The sequence below is a fragment of the Asterias amurensis genome, chromosome 11 (assembly GCF_032118995.1).
Source record: "Asterias amurensis chromosome 11, ASM3211899v1".
Classification (NCBI taxonomy): Eukaryota; Metazoa; Echinodermata; class Asteroidea; order Forcipulatida; family Asteriidae; genus Asterias; species Asterias amurensis.
Genome location: NC_092658.1, coordinates 3,028,455 through 3,048,360, shown reverse-complemented (window position 1 = coordinate 3,048,360; position 19,906 = coordinate 3,028,455). Strand labels below are relative to the sequence as shown.

General features: G+C 38.4%; 1 protein-coding gene across 3 annotated transcripts in view; it reads right to left on the bottom strand.

Moving 5' to 3' along the window:
• The window catches only part of LOC139943821 (uncharacterized), a 113,066-nt gene that overhangs the window by 31,264 nt on the left and 61,896 nt on the right, over window positions 1-19,906 (bottom strand). For all 3 annotated transcript variants that reach the window (XM_071940647.1, XM_071940648.1, XM_071940650.1), the window contains exons 8-11: window positions 3,162-3,257; window positions 2,038-2,091; window positions 838-909; window positions 35-124 (exon numbers count right to left, since the gene is read on the bottom strand). In XM_071940647.1, the coding sequence (XP_071796748.1) occupies window positions 35-124; window positions 838-909; window positions 2,038-2,091; window positions 3,162-3,257 (312 nt within the window). The remainder of the gene's footprint in view (window positions 1-34; window positions 125-837; window positions 910-2,037; window positions 2,092-3,161; window positions 3,258-19,906) is intronic.

Below are 19,906 nucleotides of genomic sequence, written 5' to 3'. Positions count from 1 at the left end.
TGCTAATTTGGACAATAGACAGTTGTTGGTTTACCTCAATTTGGAAGCCATAGTTTTTGCTGACCGGCGTTTCGGATGCCTTGTTACATTTGGCCAGGTCAATCACTCCGTCAAGACTGTTGGGCTGTGAAAGAAATCCACAAGTGCTTGGTGTCATTCAATTATGCATCACAGTAAAACAGTTGCTCACTCAGTGGGGACTTGGGGGGGGGGGGGGTTCAAGGAAAACAACTATTTTAACCATCCCTTCTTCAGAAAGAAATCCACAAGTGCTTGGTGTCATTCAATTATGTATCACAGTAAGACAGTTGCTCTAACTCAGTTGGGGGGGGGGGGGGTTCAATGAAAAATAAGCTATCGTGACACACACTAAATTTTCAGAAACTTAGCAAGTGTTTCTCATTCGAAAGTTGGAAATGTCAGTCAAGTCTTTAACCGTGACAATTAAGTTTCATGCTAATGATATGTGGGGGCCAAGATAACTTTGGGGGCCGTTGACATTTTTGTCTAACAGTATCAGGAGTAAATTTTAAGAAACTTGGGAACAGTTTCTCCTTTGAACGTTGATTTATAGGCACATTTTAACGAGATACTCTTGAGTAATATCTGTAGAGTCCTTAACCTTGTCAACGATATTTTGGGGTTGTCACAAAAGATTAGCTTTGGTGATATTTGCTCAATTTGTAGTGAACAGTATAAGGAAACTTAGGAAATGTTGCTCATTTGGACATTGAATTGTATGCACGTTTTAGCAACAAACTCCTGAACTATATCAATAAAATCTTGAGCTACGCCAAAGATATTTTGGACTTCAAAAACAGTAGACGTGTGACTTACATCTTCATCACTGGAATCTTTGTAGTAGCTTAGTTTGTTGTTACACAACACAAACCAGTGTTTACTCCAATCCTAGAAGGGAAAGAAGTAAAATAATAACAACACTGGGTTCTTTAAAGCGCTTCGTCACACCCGATGGGCATGTCCTGCTAGGTATGTAGAGCTAAATTTTTGACATACGAGACCCAGTGAACTATTTTCCTGGTATAGCAGAGCAAATTAAACCATAAAATGTATCAGTTGCTACTCAAAAATAACCATATTCTTCTCAACATTCTTCTGAACATTCAGTGCGCACAAAACAAAAATGTACATTATTATTATTAAGGCTTAATATCTTGCTATGCATCTTTACACACAGTTAACAGGTGCAAGCACTGAATTTTAGAGTAAAGTGTATTTTTTTCCCCTGGGGATACAGTTGCTGAATACACTCTTCATCAAAACAAAACTAACCCAATCGTCATCAAAAATATTCATACACAAGTCTACAATTACAATTAAATAAAAGCCCGCTATTTGTAAACAAAACGAAACTTAACCATTAACAAATATTTAAAAAAAATGATAGATGTCAGTGTACCTTTACGTCAGGAGTAGTCCTCTGGTATATTAGAATAAAGTTCCTGGTGTTGGAATGTGGATGTAATGGGTTTGTAATTGTCAGTTACTCACATGACAATTTTTATCTACCAGGATGCTCAGGAAGGTCATCTTCCCGACCCCGGATACCACCAGAGGTCAAATTGTTCTTTTGTGGCATGACAGAAGGGTGGGGTTGGGCTTCACCAAGGAAATACCTTCGTGACAGAAAGTTTTTCCATTATCTGTATAGCGGGGACACCAGCTAGTAAATTTATGTATTCTATGTTATTGATAAGTGCGAGTAGCAACTACACTTCAATTAACGTTTTCACTGGTACTCCATGGTACCAACTGCCGATGAATCACACATGGTAATTTGAAGAAGAAAAAATTCTTCCAAATAGACGTACAAATTGTTTGTTTATTTGTTAGTTTGTTTGTTTGTTTGTTTACATACTGTTACTGTAAACTGTTTAGACTTGATCTCACTTTGTACAAACAAATTAAATGCACGTACACTTAGTCTTCAAGAAATAAGTTGCTGTAAAAATGGTTCCTTTCTAACCTTTGTAGAAAGAAAAAGGCCCATAATCATGAAGTTTGCTTCAACCTTACCTGTTCTCCATCTCCTTGCTTGATTAACCATCCCTTCTTCAGATGGAAAAGACCCTGAAGAAATGAAAAGGAATGTGTCAGAAATCAGTTCCTTCAAACTGAAAACATGCTCAAGCAAGACTCAAACGTTGTATCCAAAAACAATTTGTATGCATATGTAATAAAATGAAAAAATTAAATATTGAACCACAAGGGAGAATGACTGGGAGAATTTGCACCAAGCTGTGGATGAAATTAATTAGGAAAGGCTGACTTTTGTTTGTAGTTTTTCCTTGTATACAACTCTCTCTAAAAAATTTCTGCTTTCCTTCAATGGACTTCATCATAAGATCTGAGTAGATGTCATCATATTTACCATACTGAGATTTAAAATCCAGTAATAAACCACAAGGGAAAATGACTGGTGACTGGGTAAATTTGAAAATAGTTTTTGATTGAAGAAAGCAAAATTGGTAGAATTTGAAACTTTGCATAGAGGGAGTAAAATAAGTTTTGCGGTAGCACCGTGTGTAAATCACTTTTTGAGTAGTACTGGTTCTGAAAATAACCGGTGGTTGACAATTCAACAGTTCGATCTAAAAATGCTAAGAACATACTGATCGAAACATAAATTGTAAACCACCACTTCTTCTCAGAACACTACTCAAAATAGATTTACACATGGTGTTACCGCAAACCTCACTTGAAGTGCAATTTACTAGAGTGGGACTTGAACCTGGACCCCAGGAGCACCAACGCAGTAATCCGGAGGTCGCAGGTTCAAGCCCCACTCAAGTAAAATTTCTTTGTCCTATCAGAGCAAGTTCGGGTGAGCGACTAGACTTGACCAGAAACTGTGACGCAGCTCTCAAATTGATCATATTGACCATGCTCCAGTGCATGGTTCAGTAATAGTCAATCTCCCTGTGCTCTATGGTTTCTGGTTAGTCCAGTCAGTTTAGTCAAGTCTAGTCGACACCTGACCTTGCTGAGTGATATTGGTATTATTTTTTTGTAAACAATAGCTATTGTATTCATCAATGGCCCTTGTATCCAGCAACATGACAGAAAAATGATATCACAATGAAGGTTTACAAAGAGAGAACATTTGAAAACGATTAACGTTAATTATTTAGAATACTTACAGGGAAGGTCATAGCAATCTGTTTGCGCTTCAACATGTCGTCGTTGTCTGCTAGATTTGGGTCAGAATTAGATCTTTTTAACGTCGCCGGCGGTTCCTGTAAATCGAGAGAGAGAGAAAAGGAAGTCGGATGGGGTTTAATGTTTCTGGTTTAGATTGATACTATCAACAAGGAAATGCTTTTGAATCAACACATCGATTATTATGTATTAGTTAATACCGTCTGGTGTCAAGACCGACACGAGTTCACTATGAATCAAGTTTGATTATTCTGCATGGTGATCGGCGAGCCAATTTCTTAGCTCATTAATATTATCATTATGCATTTAGGTACGCTATTCATAGAATAACCATATCACAGCACGTTACGCTACTAGTTGTGCTGGATAAGGAAACATCTGTGGTTTTTTTTGGTCACCCTGTTTTCAGTGTGGACGCCATGCTGTGTCTGTCTGAATCAATAGAGTTTGGACAGTTAACATGTTCGGACGTGTTTTACGATGCTGCTCCTCCAGTGACGCTAGCTCACACAGTTTTGCTTTTAAACTAGTGCGAGCAATGTAGTTGCTTATTTTTAGAGAGTAATAAAATAAATTATGTTTTATGTCATTCAAAGCGTTTGCACAACATTTGTAAAATTGACGGCTTTAAAACGGTAAATAAAGGGTCATGGTTGGATGCCATGCTGTGTCTGTCTGAATCGATAGAGTTTGGACAGTTAACATGTTCGGACGTGTTTTTTAGATGCTGCTCCTCCAGTGACGCTAACTCACACAGTTTTGTCTTTTAAACTAGTGCGAGCAATGTAGTTGCTTATTTTTAGAGAGTAATAAAATAAATTATGTCTTATGTCATTTAAAGCGTTTGCACAACATTTGTAAAATTGACGGATTTAAAACGGTAAATAAAGGGTCATGGTTGGATTCTAAAATGCTTTAGTAAAAAGAAAAAAGTAAAATGGTGAGTTCTATTCTTGCGAGACCAAAACTTGATTTTTTTAGATTAGCGAATACATACAAGGTCCAGCCCCCCCCCCCCACTTTCTTCTTGTGATTCCAATAATCAAACGAGCCTGAACTTTCACAGCTTTGTTATTACAGGTATGAGTTGGGTCACATAAAGTGTGGATAAAAGTCTTTGACAATTAGTTTAAATTTATTTTTGTAAATGTGCTGTAAACGTAAAAGACACGTCAATAAACCATTTATATATTTGTTTCTACTTTATAACATTTCGGGAAAATTAGGAGATCCCATTATCAAGATCCTGGCTAAAATGATGGCCATTTCAGAAGTTTATTTGACCACACTCACCCCACCGCCAAAAGACAGAAACAAATTAAATTCAAAGAGAAGAAGATAGTCAACAGGAGCTAACACTGAAGAAACACACACAAAAAAAGCAGCATAAATTTTATTTTCCCCTCCTAAACGAAATCTGAACTTTTTATCTCCTCACTTCTAGTGCTGATTATAACAAGTGACCGCAGTCATCAGATCTTGACCGTACCATCCCATCACCTGTTTCATTAATCACAACCTTCGCTGATAACAACGCAGCTTCACTCTGGCACGCGCACCTGTCTCGGGCTCAGTGTTTGAGACAAAATTGCCCGAGTTGATTGCTCGGACACTTGTAAGAGAGAGCGAATGTATGATTAAAGTGATTGGAGACCCTTTTGAATCTGGAGAGCTGTTTTAATCTACTGACCCCTTCACATAGAGGTGTTGACAACAGGGAATAGAAACATGGGAAGGGGGGAGGGGAAGAAGGGGAACAGGGGAAAGAGATAAGGTGAGAGGAGGGCAAGTGGAAGGTTATAGGGGGACAAGAGGAAAGGGACAAAAGGATGTGGAAGAAGGAAAGGAAGAAAACAAAACAGAAATCGGGAAAGATGAAAGGGAGGGGGGACAAGGGAGACTAGGGACAATATGAAGGGGAAATGGGAAGGGGAATATGAGAGAAAAAAAGTGAGGGGACAAGGTAAATCATTTTAAGATCAGTTGTCAACATCACCAATTTGTATTGTATTGTGACAAGTAAATTAAGATTTTACAACTTAGCTCGATCACAGCTCGTTGTGAATTCAAGCCGAAGCTTGGTTCACATCATCTAGTGAAGATCACATGGCTGACCACAAGAAAAAGTGGAAGGAGACAAAGACAGGGTACACCGAAGTCTGCAAAGCAATACTGATCAATATAAGTCAACTGGGCCCTATTTCATAAAGCCTGCAAGCATTAAAAAACTTGCTAAACACAGACAAATCTTGCTAAACAGAAACTGGTTACCAGCCACAATTCCATGAAGTTTAAGTTGTTGCAACTGGTGCCCCACTCATTTTTTGCTTAGCAAAGAAATTTGCTAAGCAGTATTTTATGCTATACAGCTGTATTAAAAATTGGGCCCTGGTAAGGAGGCGAGGATGATGTTCACAGTGCAGAAAAACAGTCCACTGCATTTATTTATCGGTGACTTAACTAACTACACACAATAAATTTTCCGCTATTCAAAATAACCAGGCCATCCTTCTCTTTAAAGTGTACCTAAAAATAAAACGAGAACCCAGATACTTGAGATGACTCATCATCTTTAATCAACCGCTACTAATCTGGTACCCTGACCTCATCATTGTAATGTCAAGTTACATCCCACCGCGACCCTTCCTTCAAGCCTCCTTCAAGGCAATAAGAAGTACCCAAAGTTATGGATAAAGCCACACTCATGTACCTGTACCTAAGCATCCACTGTCACCGAGTTCAACAGGTAAGTATGAGTGAAGTAGACCCAAAGTTATTGATAAAGCCCACTCACTATGCATCCCCCCGTCACTTCAAAACCAGTTACTGATCACCGATGCAATTTCACCCAAAATGCTTTTCGTGACTTCTGGCTATACCAAGATAATAACCATGCTCCATATGGGAAAGAGATGGGAAAGAGGGTTACCCCCCCCCCCCCTCCAACCCACCCCAAATGTTACTAAACTTTAGTATACTCTGAAGTGCTTCAGGGTTTGAAAAAGGGGACAACAACCACCCCGACCCCAATTATTCAAACATTGAAATCTAAAGAATTGGAACGAGTTTACCGTTCCAAAATCAAATGATGAACTCCATCCCAGTGGATGTTTCTTGAAAACCAGAGGATTTGAATAATTGATATCTCTAACAAGCTATGCCGAATCTCTTAATTACACTCTTTAGTCAATTGTATAAGCCCTTCATGTTGATAGGAAGAGCTCATCATTTCAAGCAAATTAAAAACACTTATTTTTTTTTTTTTAACAGAGAAAATAGATAGATAGCGGTATGTGGATGGCAGTTTAACCGTCAGCTTTGCGAGTTTGGTGTGCGTCTTGAACTTCATAATTCTATTTAAAAGTGTTGGTTTTAGGTGCTATCGTGACAACAATTAGAGTCCACATTAAAAGGGATCAGTTATCAGTGATATCACAGGCTTGCCAATGTGTCGGAGCACAGGATGAGGGCTTCATTCACCTCTATCCTCCTAGCTCCATGGTTTATCGCAACAACAAAACTAACAACCTCACATCCAACTTCTCAATCATCACCGCTTAAATACACCATAGGGAGGATTAACTAGGAGTTATGTGTACAACCTCCGTTCTCACAACTTTTCAGCCAGATAAGCACATTTTTAAAAAGTGTTTGCTTCCGTATTTGGTCCATCAGAATTTGCCTAGTTCCCTGTGTCGTCCCACTCTCCCAGACACATAATCCTGTAATTAAGTCAGTTTAATAAAACCAATATTTCACCAAATTTAAATTACTAACTTGAAAAAGAAGAACTAAATAAGTAGTTTAAAGCAATTCTTCCCACTTGATCTATGGTGCAAAAGTATAAAAACTTTTAAAAATCTCATCTTTGACTTCACATTCTCTTTTGAATGACAATTGCTTGTACTACATTTATTGGATCTAAGAATTGTTTTAAACTTCACTAGCCTTCTCAGGTCGATACATGTGTGTGCTCATCTGGGATGAGGCCCATCCCCCAACCTCAAGAAGAATTATTCATTCTTATAACACACCTCTTGCTCGTTCTGTATTCTGGTTGGCTGAAACAAGGTCACGTGGGATGAACTAATAATAGGCTAGTGATCGCGCGCGCGTGTTTTGCGGGAATAGTACCAGAGCGGGCAATAGTCTTTGAATAAAGTGCCCGCGGTAACAGCGCCCTCTCTTGACTTGAACCGTGAACAACAACTACAAAACTCCTTTTTCTGTTCTTATTTGACATTTAAGACCGAGCTGTGTTATAAAACACATATGACTGGCATAATTTGGTAACTAGGTACGTCTATTCGCCCTCGGGCCTGTGAGTGACCAGAAACGGGGCCTATTTCCCTCGGCCTCAGGAAATAGGTCGCTCTTCTGGTCACTCAAAGTCCCTCGTGGGAATAGACGTATACTAGTTACCTCGTTGCCAGTCAATACTACTCTCATTGTGTGCATCATGTCAGAAACTCCTCATGGATGAACCTAAAGACTATAAAACAATTATTCTCATGGTAAAACTTTACAAACCATGTTTTGTACATCCTGTGAATGCTTCATGTGACGCAAATTTTGACGTCACAGCTCCGTTGTTACTGCGAATGTTTCGCAGGAGTAGAACGCAGCTCAACTGTTGCAAAATGTTCTCTGCGAATTTGTGACGTCAAAATTTGCCTTGAATTTCGCACTGGCAGGAAGTATGAACTAGACTTAACCTCGCAAGACAATGAGGTCAAGATCTAGGTCAGATCTGGATCGTCTTTGCGAAACTACATGTACACACTCTCAGATAAACAGTAAGTTCTGGTTAGCAGCTTCGGTGATAAGTCTGCACTATTTGCCACATACAAATACAAGACAGTAGCAGGGGAACCAGTCACAACACTTTATATTACATGGTATTTTAGCTGGTAACCTTGTTTCTGCTCAGCAATTTTTGACTGTTGTAAGCAATTTTGTTTACTTGACAGCTGTCTGATTTGGGGCCCTGTAAATTTCCATGGGTTTAAACAATCGATGAGAAATACCGAACAACTGTGATAGCTTTTTCAAAAGAGCCTGTAAAACGGAAACATGTTTCTGCGTCAGTCAGTGAGACAAAGTCATCACCTAGAAAAGCATGACGGTTACATTGCTTTCATGAATGCTTGTCCACTGTTCTCAATTACACCAAAGCATTGGAAGTGTCAAGGCCGAGCGGTTAAGATCACCGAATTCAAACTCTGGTGTTTCTGATCAGCAGAGTGTGGGTTCGAATCTCCAGCCATGACACTTGTGTCCTTAAGCAAGACACTTGACCATTACTTCATCCTTCGGATGGGACGTAAAGCTGTTGGTCCCATGTGTTTTGTAACGCATGTAAAAGAACCCAGTGCACTTATCGAAAAGAGAAGGGGTTCGCCCCGGTGTTCCCGCCTGTGGCTGCCTAATGCGCCGTAGCACCTTGTAAACCCTTATAAGGTGCTAACTAGTTGGGTCTCAAAGTTCAACACTGCAATAACCTATCTTTCTGAAAGTTTGTTTATACTCAGCACCTTGAGTACCTTGTTTGGAAGATACGTGCATTATATAAGAATATTGTGGCGAGCGGTTAGAAAATATGGAATGGGTTGCACATCTGTGACTGGGAAATGTTGACAACAAGTTTTGCATTGATGAGTTTACATTCATGTACAGCGTTTCCTCTATGGTTTATGAGGTCCACACTGGGTTTAAAAGTCTATCAATCACAGTTGCACTACAGTGGATGATAACATAATTGCACATATATGTTTGGGGGACTAGCTGCGGTAATAGGGATACTTCGGCTGTAGCTAAATCAACCATTCTGAAGATTCCGGAAATCTTATTGGCTTTTCTAAACTCAGACTGCGGCTGCTGTCAGCCATTTTGAAGACCCATCCTAAAAGCACTAGTGATAATATGATATCAGGGTGGGTCTTCAAAATGGCTTACAGAAGCCATAGTCAGAGTTTAGAAAAGCAAATATAAATTTTCACCATCACTGTTTTTTTGTCTTTCTTTTTTTTTCCTTCTCCATAATGGTGTTGGATTTAGGTACAGTGACAAGGAGCCTATAGATCATTCAATGTCAACGAAAATTTATGCTTACACTTTCCCTATCACATAATGTGGTATCATAAATTAAAACCATTTCCCGACAAGCAAACTTCCGGACTCTATTAATGTCACAACCAGTAGGCCCAAAACATTATGTATAAAAAAATAACATTTAAAATTGTCATTAACAAAAATTATTTCTCAAAATGCTCCAAATAACAAAAATACTTTCCAAGTTGAAATGAATCACAGCCTGAACTCCATGTCATACAATCTGTCCTGAAGATATTCCATGATCACAAGGGAAAAAGGACACGAGATGATTACATCCATACACCGGAAAAAGGTCATGCAATATGTCAAGATATGAATCCAACACACAGTCATGAGGTCATACCGTTTCCTGGGGTCAAACCCCTTCATTGACCTTAAAGAACACCACAGAAGCAGGGTGAGGGACTCTCACATGAGACACAGAGACTGGATGGTATGACGTCTTAAGAGATCACAACACGGTGATCAAAGTTCACTCTGATGCAAAAGCTTCCCCTAATCTCACACAATTGAAGAATTATTTCCGGACGACTCTCATTCGGAATGTGTTTTCAGTTCAGCGCGATGACACGACCACTCCTCCAAAACACACCGGGGCTGTACACCCAGAAGTTGCCTGGTATCAACACAATCTGATCAGAGTATCCGATCAGTCCGAATAGTCTCTTTTCCATGAGCCAGAACCATGGAGGGACAGGGGTATGATATCATCCAAATGCCGGTGCTTTGGTCCTTCTTTGCCCCATGGCCTCCCAATGTCAACCCTTGGTATGCAACTTTAAATGACATGCATGATAATGTGCCACAGCAATGTCCTGAGCCTACACGAAGGAGTAGCTCATAAGTCTTGCTCCATGGTGTGGTGGTGGTCTCTAGAGACTGTGACTCAATGCCTTTAAGAAGCAGGAAGTGTATCCTTTGGCAACAGCGTGGAGAGACCCCCACAGACAGGGGTTCACTTGCTTGCCAACCCAGTGTCTGGGAAGCACTGTCAAAATACACCAGCTTTAAAGCAATGCTACTGTATTTGGCAACCATATTATAATGCATGTTTGAACCTATTATTTTCTCATTTGACCCTTGGTTTTTTAAGTTGGTAGAAACCTGAATCCTCTTCAACAGTGAAGTTTGTTCTCTTTAAGAAAACAGCAGGTCTGATACTGACACTGTTTTTGTAAGGGCAGGGCAATTTTCCCTCGTTAAAAAAAAAGGGCAACAATTTGAGGAAATTATCTTGGGCATTTCGCACAATTTTGTCCATTTGAAAATAGACTCCTCGCATATTTTGTCCTTTTGAAAATAGACTCTCCGCATATGACGTCACAAGTCTAAAAGAGTGCCCTCATTGAGGTCAATAAAGACCTTTCTTAGGCCAAGAGTTGTGCGCGGCGTGATTTGTTTTACTTTGGCAATGGCAGCCAATACTAAGGGTCTATTACCTAAAGTTCAGTCAGGACAGAGGAACAATGCCAAAAAATGTCATCAAGTATTCTACAATAAGTGCTTTCCTTTTGGTATCTCTTTTCAAAACTTGTTTATAAAGTATATATTTTGACTGCCTCTGAAGAAGGTCCCATTTGGATCGAAAATTTAAAAAACATAAACTTTGTTTCAATTTAAAGCAAGCAAAAAAGCAAACGAACCTTAGAGCAAGAAAAAAAAGATCGACAAACCTTGGAGAAAAACTGACAGAATCAACAGTAATATTTTGTTCATGCACTATACCTTAAACAACCTTCATCAACACCCTGAGGACAACTAGCAACCTGCCTCCGATTTCATCTCAAGAATGTCACCCTGGTAGCTCTGCTCACAACAGGATTTATTATCCACTTAGTCCACAACACAGTGAGAGGTTATGGTTTTGTCCTTCCACTCCAATATCACACCCATGTGAATACTATATCCCACTTAGGGGGGCAGTCCTACTGCGACTTATATGACATGGGAAAAGGTAGTTGTTTACAAAAAAAACTAATGCCTGTTGCTGAAATACATTGAGCAGCTGTGTTGACTTCATGCATGATGGCAAGAATTTATCAAATAGTTAATTCAGCTTGCTTCTTCACAAAAAAAAACCCTGAAAAAACAAACAAAGCTCACCAACATCCCAACAAACAACCAAAGATGCACTGGCTTGATTTTTTTTACTGAGTAGCCTACAAGGGCTGGCATCAGTTTGGCTGGCATACAGGTTAACATGATAAAGGCTTTTTACAAGAATAAGACTACAAGTATTTTATTTAATTTTGGCAGATTTTTCTGACGGACAAAACAAATACGAAAGAACATATGAAGAACACCACACCTGAACCAAACGAAACAATCCTACAGGAACGCCGGGTCATCAAATAATGTTTTCTTTAAATTTCCAGTTTTTACGCAATTCTATAAAAAATAAAAAATAAAATAAAAAAGTTTCTCAATTTCTTATACCATTATAGACACAGTGTGCAGTAAATTGAAACTTGCCAACCTTATTCGTCAAACAATAAACAGTATTTTTTTAGGACAATATCCAAAACAGAAACTAATACTGTACAGGATATCCACCGCCAGTAGAGGGCGCTAGTCAACCAAGAGCAGCCAACACAAAACTCTGTAAGGCAAAACACTCAGGCATATCATCGAATCACATGGATGTTACATTAGGATTAATTAATTAAAGAGGTACATTGAAAGTGATCTGCACCCATTAATGGATAGGTGTTCTACATTGGCCAACTGATTAACTAATTAATGTATCCGTGACAGATCACAGCTTTAATTTGGATTAGTGCCCGATGAATCAACATTTTTTAAAGGCAAGGTCATAGATTGGAAAATAATCCAAATATTCAAGATGAAAAAACTTACTTGGTGAGAAAAAAATTGCAGCTGGTGATAGTATAAACTTTTTTGAGAAAGGATTCCCTTTTAAAGGCAGTGGACACTATTGGTAACTAATCAAAATAATTATTAAAACCATTCTCTGTAATGAGTAATGGGGAGCTGTTGATAGTGTAAAACATTGTGAGAAACAGCTCCCTCTGAAGTAATGTAGTTTTCGAGAAAGAAGCAATTTTCCACCCATTTGATTTCAAGACTTCAGGTTTAGAATTTGAGGTCTCGAAATCAAGCATCTGAAAGCACACAACTTCGTGTGACAAGAGTGTTTTTCTTTCATCATTATCTCGCAACTTTGCAACCGATTGAGCTAAAATTTTCACAGGTTTATTATTTTATGCATATATGTGAGAAGACTGGTGAGAAGACAAAGTGAGAAGACTGGTCTTTAACAATTATCAATTGTGTCCAGAGTCTTTAAGTAATATGGTAATTTTCCTCACAAAACCATTTGTATTCGAGAAACAGTTCATGCATGAATCGTTTCTCAATTCATGCATGAAAAGTTTTCTCAGATTTCAGAGGAACATTTGATCGAGGAATTAGGAACGTTTGATTTGAGTACAAGAGCTGACCTACATCATGTACATTAAGGCAAAGGCTTTTACAGACTGTTCAGGTTATTTGACACAACTTTGACTGAATTCATCTAAGGGCAAACTAAATTCAGAAATCAGATTTTAGTAGGAAGAATTACATGGGGTAACCACAAAATGGTGTTTGTGGAAGTGATTATAGTATGAACTAAGATAAAACAAGTTAAAAAAAGTACTGACTGTTGCAGCTTTTAAATTAACTACCCATGTTTTAGAGGAGTTCAAACTGTACCAAAATAAATCCTTCAGACTGACATCCGAGGTATTATTTGATTACATTACTAAAAACAAGGGCTCTCCATCCTTTATCAGAACTAAGAACAATTCTGGCAGGACTATTTTTGTAACAGTCATTGATTCAATCTCAATGATTCAAAACATAGCAAAATACTTTAAGAAACGGTTACAGACTACGGATGTCAAACCTCCCCTTTAAGCAAGTTCCTTCCATCTGTCTCACGCACCAGTCTTAGTTTCCAAGGGATCAACCACACCGAGACCTTAAGACTACAAGTTCAACATCACTCTTCAATGACTCAGAATCCTTGTAGGAAATCCTGCATGGTCCTACAAAAAAAGGTATGACTTGGGAATAAATGCCCGAGGGGCGAGGTGGGGTCGAGGGGGGAGGGTATCTGCTTCTAGATGATTACTAAAGGGATGACTTATGTGTGTTTGAAATCTCAACAACTCATCTAGTGTTTGGATATGGATGGCCAGTTGGTCTTTAAGCTGGGTCTCTGTTAGGCTTTAGACTGAGAGTCAATGTCTAGGCAGGCCTCCTTATCATCACCAGGGAGGGAAATTGGAACTTCCATAAGGAGTTCCTCTTTGAAGTGACCTTATTCTGCACTGACCTGGGCCCAATTTCATTGATCTTCTTAAGGGGCTAAGCACCACAAAATTACGCTTACCAGAATAAGTTTACACCATGTATACTAACTTACAATCAGTCACTCATTCAAGCAAAACTATCGCTTATTCTCATCCCATTTCCCACAATCTTCTCCCGACATTTTAAAGTCACAAGACACTAATGGTAAATACTTAAAAGAATGGTTAGCATAAAAACTTACTTGGTTACAAACAATGGAGAACTGTTGATAGTATAAAATATATTGTGAGAAATAGCTCCCTCTAAAGGAACACGGTTTTTGAGAAAGAGGTAAAATTAAAAGACTTCCGGCCTGAAGCCAGATTAGGCATTTGAAGCACACATATTTGTGTGACAAGGGATTTTTTTTCTTTCATTATTCTCTTGCAACTTCGATGAACAATTGAGTCCAAATTTTCACAGATTTGTATGCATATGTTGGGATAAACCAAGTGAAAATAATGGTCTATGACAATTACCACAGGTGTTCAGTGCCTTAGTAATTGCATCATAAAAAAAACAAAATACAAAATAAAACATCAACAATTACAGAAACCCCATGACTGATCAATTCTCACGAAATTTGACCCCTCTTTTTCAGCTCAATCTAGTTGATAACATTCATCATCAAATAAACCAGGAGAGAATTATCGCTATTTGTGCACACCAAACTATCCGATACTTGACACTTTGTACTCAAGTACCTTCGGCAAGAGTTCATAATATTGATGACCCAGACGATAACCTTTGACCTTAAAGAGGAAGCTACCATTAATTCACATGGGTGTATGCAGCTGGCCCCAATCTTAAGCCAATTTAGCACAAAAAAGTGATGCCATTCAAAGAGCATTCTATTTTCAGGGGGAAATGAATCATGTCATAGCTTAAAACAATCATTAGATACAGCAGCATTTACTAAAAGCCATTATACACTTTCGGTAAACAGTATTGTCCAAGTCCCACACCTCGTGTATCACAACTTATATTATATAAAATAACAAACCTGTGAAAATTTAGGTTCAATCGGTCATCGGAGTCGGGAGAAAATAACGGAAAAACCCATTCTTGTTTCCGCGCAATTCGCCGTGTCATGACATGTGTTTAAAATAAATCCGTAATTCTCGCTAACGAGAATTTGTATTGTTTAAATGTTTTCTCAAAAAGCAAGCATTTCATGGAACAATATTTCAAGAGAATTCTTTCACCATTACCTTCTGTAAACCCTGTAAATTATTTGTAAATCTGTGAACTTTTTTTTTTTTCTGTACAGAAAGTGTATAATGGCTTTAAAATGTTCAGCCTCATAATTTAATCCTCAACTAAGAACGCCTTTTCAAAGAAGTTTATAATACTTTTATTTTAAATTTCCTTATAAGTACAAAAAATCTTTACATTCCTAAAGCAGAGAAGTGTTTCTCAGAATCAAGTGTGTCATAATTGTTGACTTTAGATTGGAATGTTATAAATGTGATTTCACTACAAGTTCTATAGCCCCCACAGCACACTTTAAAAGCCAGAAGGTATGCCAACAATTATTATGGAGTTCCCAAACAGCGCCCTCGTGTGGCCATTCAAAGCCAGGTTATATGACTCATCTGTTGCCATTTGCCCTCCACATATTTGCATAGCAATCATTTGACACAAAAGATAACACCAGGTGGATATTGACAATTTAATTCCAAGGGTAGGTAAAATAAAGAAAATTAGAAAAAAACATACAGTAGTAGACATAACTCCACGTATGTATTTAGTGTCAAAATATGTCAGGTTGATGTGCAGTGTTATTTTTACATTGGATATTCAAAATCTATTGCATGGACAAATTCTGGCCCACTTTGCAGATGGTAAAACTGAAAAAATTTGAACGATGAAAAGGGAAAGGGAAAAACCCTAAAGGATTCAAAATGTTTATTACCAGAAGTCACAATTGATCCCCAAAAAAGGCTACCAATGTTCATGTACATTACATGTGTAAGTGAAAGCATTTTGAACTTCTGCGGAAAATACCTTTCTTTTTCACTTTTATGAAAGGACAGAGGACATAATATCTTAAAAGTACATTGGCTTGTGATATTTAATTGGTACCTGTATAATGGTTTAAATGCTTAAATATCACCAGGACTATGGCTGTAAATAGAATAGTCCAATACTGTCCTCATCCAGTTTAATACTTCTCCGATTTCATACTAACTTGTTACACAAAACACGGGACCAATGGTTAATTGTTTCGCTTAAGGACACAAGTATCAAAACTGGGACTCAAATCCACACTCTAATGATCAGAAGCGCCGGCGTTCTAATTCGGAGCTCTAAACCGCTCAGCCACGGCACTTCTTTGTTGATCATCATACACACACAAGATCAATGCAAAATGTTCTTTGGGGTTGGTATTCAACCTTAGTTTTGTCTCCGTGTACATTCAAGCCTAGAAATGACCCACGGCACCCACGGCAATGCCGTGGTGCCCTGTGCTTTTGCTGTGGTGCCCCGTGCAACATACATGTAGCGACTTTCCAATAGAAATTTACACTGTCTCATACTCATAGAGGTGCCCCTTATCAGAGGGAAATTGCTGTGCCCCTTCAAGAGGGAAGTTCAAGGGCTGTACATTTACACAAACAAATTGCCGATATGAATCAAATTTATATTTGGTTTGCGGTAACACCATGTGTGTATCTACTTGCCGGGTAGAGTTGTTCTTAGAGAACTGTCTTGCTTTATTCTACTGCCGCGGAGTAGATAATCGGAGGTTCGGGAGACTTCTCAGTTCTGAAAAGAACTGTCCTGCTTTTTAACTATTACCAGGGCGGATGGTATAGAAAATAGACTGGACTACTACTTTAGCTTATTTATAGGATCGTAATTAACTGTACTGCCGCGGATTCAGTTCTGAATTGGTCTCAACGTTTCGACTAGCTTGCTCTAGTCATCGTCAGGAGACTGAATCAAATTGTAGAATTTTGAGAAGGATTAATTATCAGATATTAGTGTGTGTGTTTTGACTTCTGTGTACACGCATTTAAATGCACTGACATGTCAGCATGATCGTAGCAGACCTGTAGCTGTGCATGGAATTATGAACTCTAACCCAGTTATTGCAAAAGTGCGCGCTCTGGCCGATATATCACAAAAGGCACCACGTCATTATTGTATTGTGATGTGCGTAAGCAGTAACTACGTAAACAGTTCATGATTCTATGCACAGTTAACGACAGCCTTCAATCACACACTAATTAATCTTTCTCAAAATTCTACAACATCAAATAATCATTGAGGCAATTTTTGGTGACAACAAAATAAAATAGTAGCTAGTTGGTATGAACTCAGCGAAGAATAAAATTGGATGAGGACAATACTGAAGTGTTGTATACACATTTTAATGATTAATCGGGTGCGGTTTCCGTCAACGATGCTTATCAAACAACACAATGACCAGGACTCAAAAACATAATTTTGTCAATTCATTATTCATTGAACACTAAGAGCGTACGTTGCATACCGTACGCTACATTAGTAATGATGGGGTAATATAAAAATGGAACATACACAATGAGCCATTTGCAAAATAACAACATCGGAACAATTGCTTTTCTTACTCCAATTGCTATTCCTCGCACTGTAATCAGTTTTGCTATATCAGTGGGTGGAGAAGTGCATGCTATTATTACAGAGCTACAGCTTGCTATCAGAAGCATGTTCCAACTGTGCTTTCATCAATCTCCTTTAAAGCCATTGGACCCTTTCGGTAAACAGTATTGTCCAAGGCCCACACTTCATGTATCACAACTTCTATATCAAATAACAAACCTGTGAATATTTAGGCTCAATCGGTCATCGGAGTCAGGAGAAAATAACAGGAAAACCCACCCTTGTATCCGCGCTTTTCGCCGTGTCATGACATAAGTTTCAAAAAAATCCGTAATTCTCGCGAATTGATATTGTTTTACTGTTTTCTCAAAAAGTAAAGCATTTCATGGAATAATATTTCAAGAGAAGTCTTTCACCACTACCTTCTGTAAACCCTGTAAGTTATTTGTAAATCTGTGAACTTTTTTTTTTTTTTTCCTGTACCGAAAGGGTCCAATGGCTGTAAAGGATTTCGGTACTTTTTCAAAATTACATTAAACTTACAGGGTTTGAAGATAATGATGATAGAAAGTTATCTTAAAATATTACTTGCTGAAGTGCTGTAGTTTTGAGAAATGAGTAAAACAAGTCACAAAATAATTTTCTTCTCAGTGAGACAATAATAATTTTTGCATGTAAAATCCCAGTTATGGTATTATACCATAATCATAGAATAACTGGTTAATACGTTTTTACATGCTAAAACTAATACAAAATTTATTTGTTTTAGCCATTTTTCAAAAACGACAGCACCTCAGTAAGTGCAATTCCAAGGGAAGCTTTTTACGATCATAATCTTCAAACTGTGTAAGTTTAATGTGAGTCTTTGTGTTTTATGTTAGGAAAAAGTACATAGACCCTTCAACAGTGTTCTGCTGGCAAAATGCTAGTCACAAAGTGGTCCGACTGGCTTGTTCAGTGTTGCATTAGCATTAATATTAATCACAAAATATGGACCAGTGAAAAAGCCAGAGGACCAGTTAAATGACGAGCTAACTGAAAAAGTTTAAAGGCCAAACCCTGCGTGCAGTAGTCTGTGGAATACGCCTCTTAATATTTATGCATGACGTCTTAATTCTTACCCAAAATGAGCCTATGGGCGCATGTCCCCCATTACTTGCAGTGGCTGCGCCCATCGCCTCGTTTTGGATTAGCATTGTGACGTACCTCATGCATAAATATAAAGAAGGGCGTAGTCCAACTCCAGTGCTCACTTGTGACATAAGGAAAGTCACTGTTCCCTGACATTTTGCATTTTAAAAATAAACTCACAAATGTCTTCTTCAAAGACCTTCCCATGGGTTTGGAAAACACAGAATCTTAAATAAGCTCCTTCAAGGTTGGAACTAACTACAAATGTAGAACCATCAGTTTAGCAATTAACCTGGCCAGATGTTCAGTTTTCTCCTCCCCATCATGCATCCGAGCCCTCTAGTGGTCAGAAGGAGTCAGTCTCCTGAGTCCGGAAATTATAGCAATTGGATTTTATGGAATTGTACTTGTTCAAACTTCCTCATGGGTAGTGGAGGACAGAAGAAAATTCATTGGATGTCTGATATAAGTATTTAAAAAAACAATACGCAGAGACGAGCTTTCGTAAAGACCGCCCTCAATATGGGTGCGTAAATGGAAAGGTCCAATCCCCGAAACCAACAATCAAAACATTTTTTGGGTAAAATCCCTAGAGTTGTTCACCTTGCACGACTTCAAATAGAAAGCTCAAGTCTGGATTCTACCTTAAAATTCAGCGACCTTCCACAAGTAGACAAGTCTCAAATATCATTTTGCAATATAATAACATTTTCCCCCTTTTTCATTGAAGCCCTGAATGACCCTTAACCCCTAATACATTGATTGCAACAGCAGACAGCATGAAGCATAAAGCCATGGAATATTATTAGCAAGGCCAAAACAAGCTCTTACAATTGTCACTAAATCTCTCTGATCGAGCGGTATAATATTTGTCCAAGAACACAGACTTCCACAGATCTACATTAACCTTACACGGATTAGAGATAATGATGGTAGAAAGCTTCCCTTAAAATATTAATTGCTCAGGTGCTGAAGTTTTTGGAAAATTGGTAAAACAATTTCACAAAAATAATATCTGCTCAGTGAGATAGACGTTTACAAAATAGCATCAGAGTTGTATAATATTTGTCCAATAACACAGCAATGATGAGTGAGGGTTACATATCCATTGACAAGAGGGAAGAAAAAACATGAACTTGTCACGTTCGAGTCATTGAGTGTTTTTTTTAAAGTCAATGGCCATGAGGAAGGACTTTGATTGAACTCTTATTGCAACCAGACCATGGTACATGCAGTCAATTTCTTCCAGGAATGGTACAGCATATCCGCAGGGTTTTCACAATCAATCAGTACAGATGAAAATCTGTGGGAGTTTTATTTTTGAGGCGATATTTGCAAAGACCATTTCCATTGGCCTACAGGGTCCACTTTCACAGAGCAGCTTAAAGCAGACAATTATTGTGCTTGACGATTCTACTGCTAACCAAAGATGAGCATAATACAAGTCACAGACGGTACATGTGACATTGTTTTGCTAAGCAGGTTACTAGATATGTACTTTATGTGCTAAAGCAGCTGGGTCCTGGGCCCAATTTTA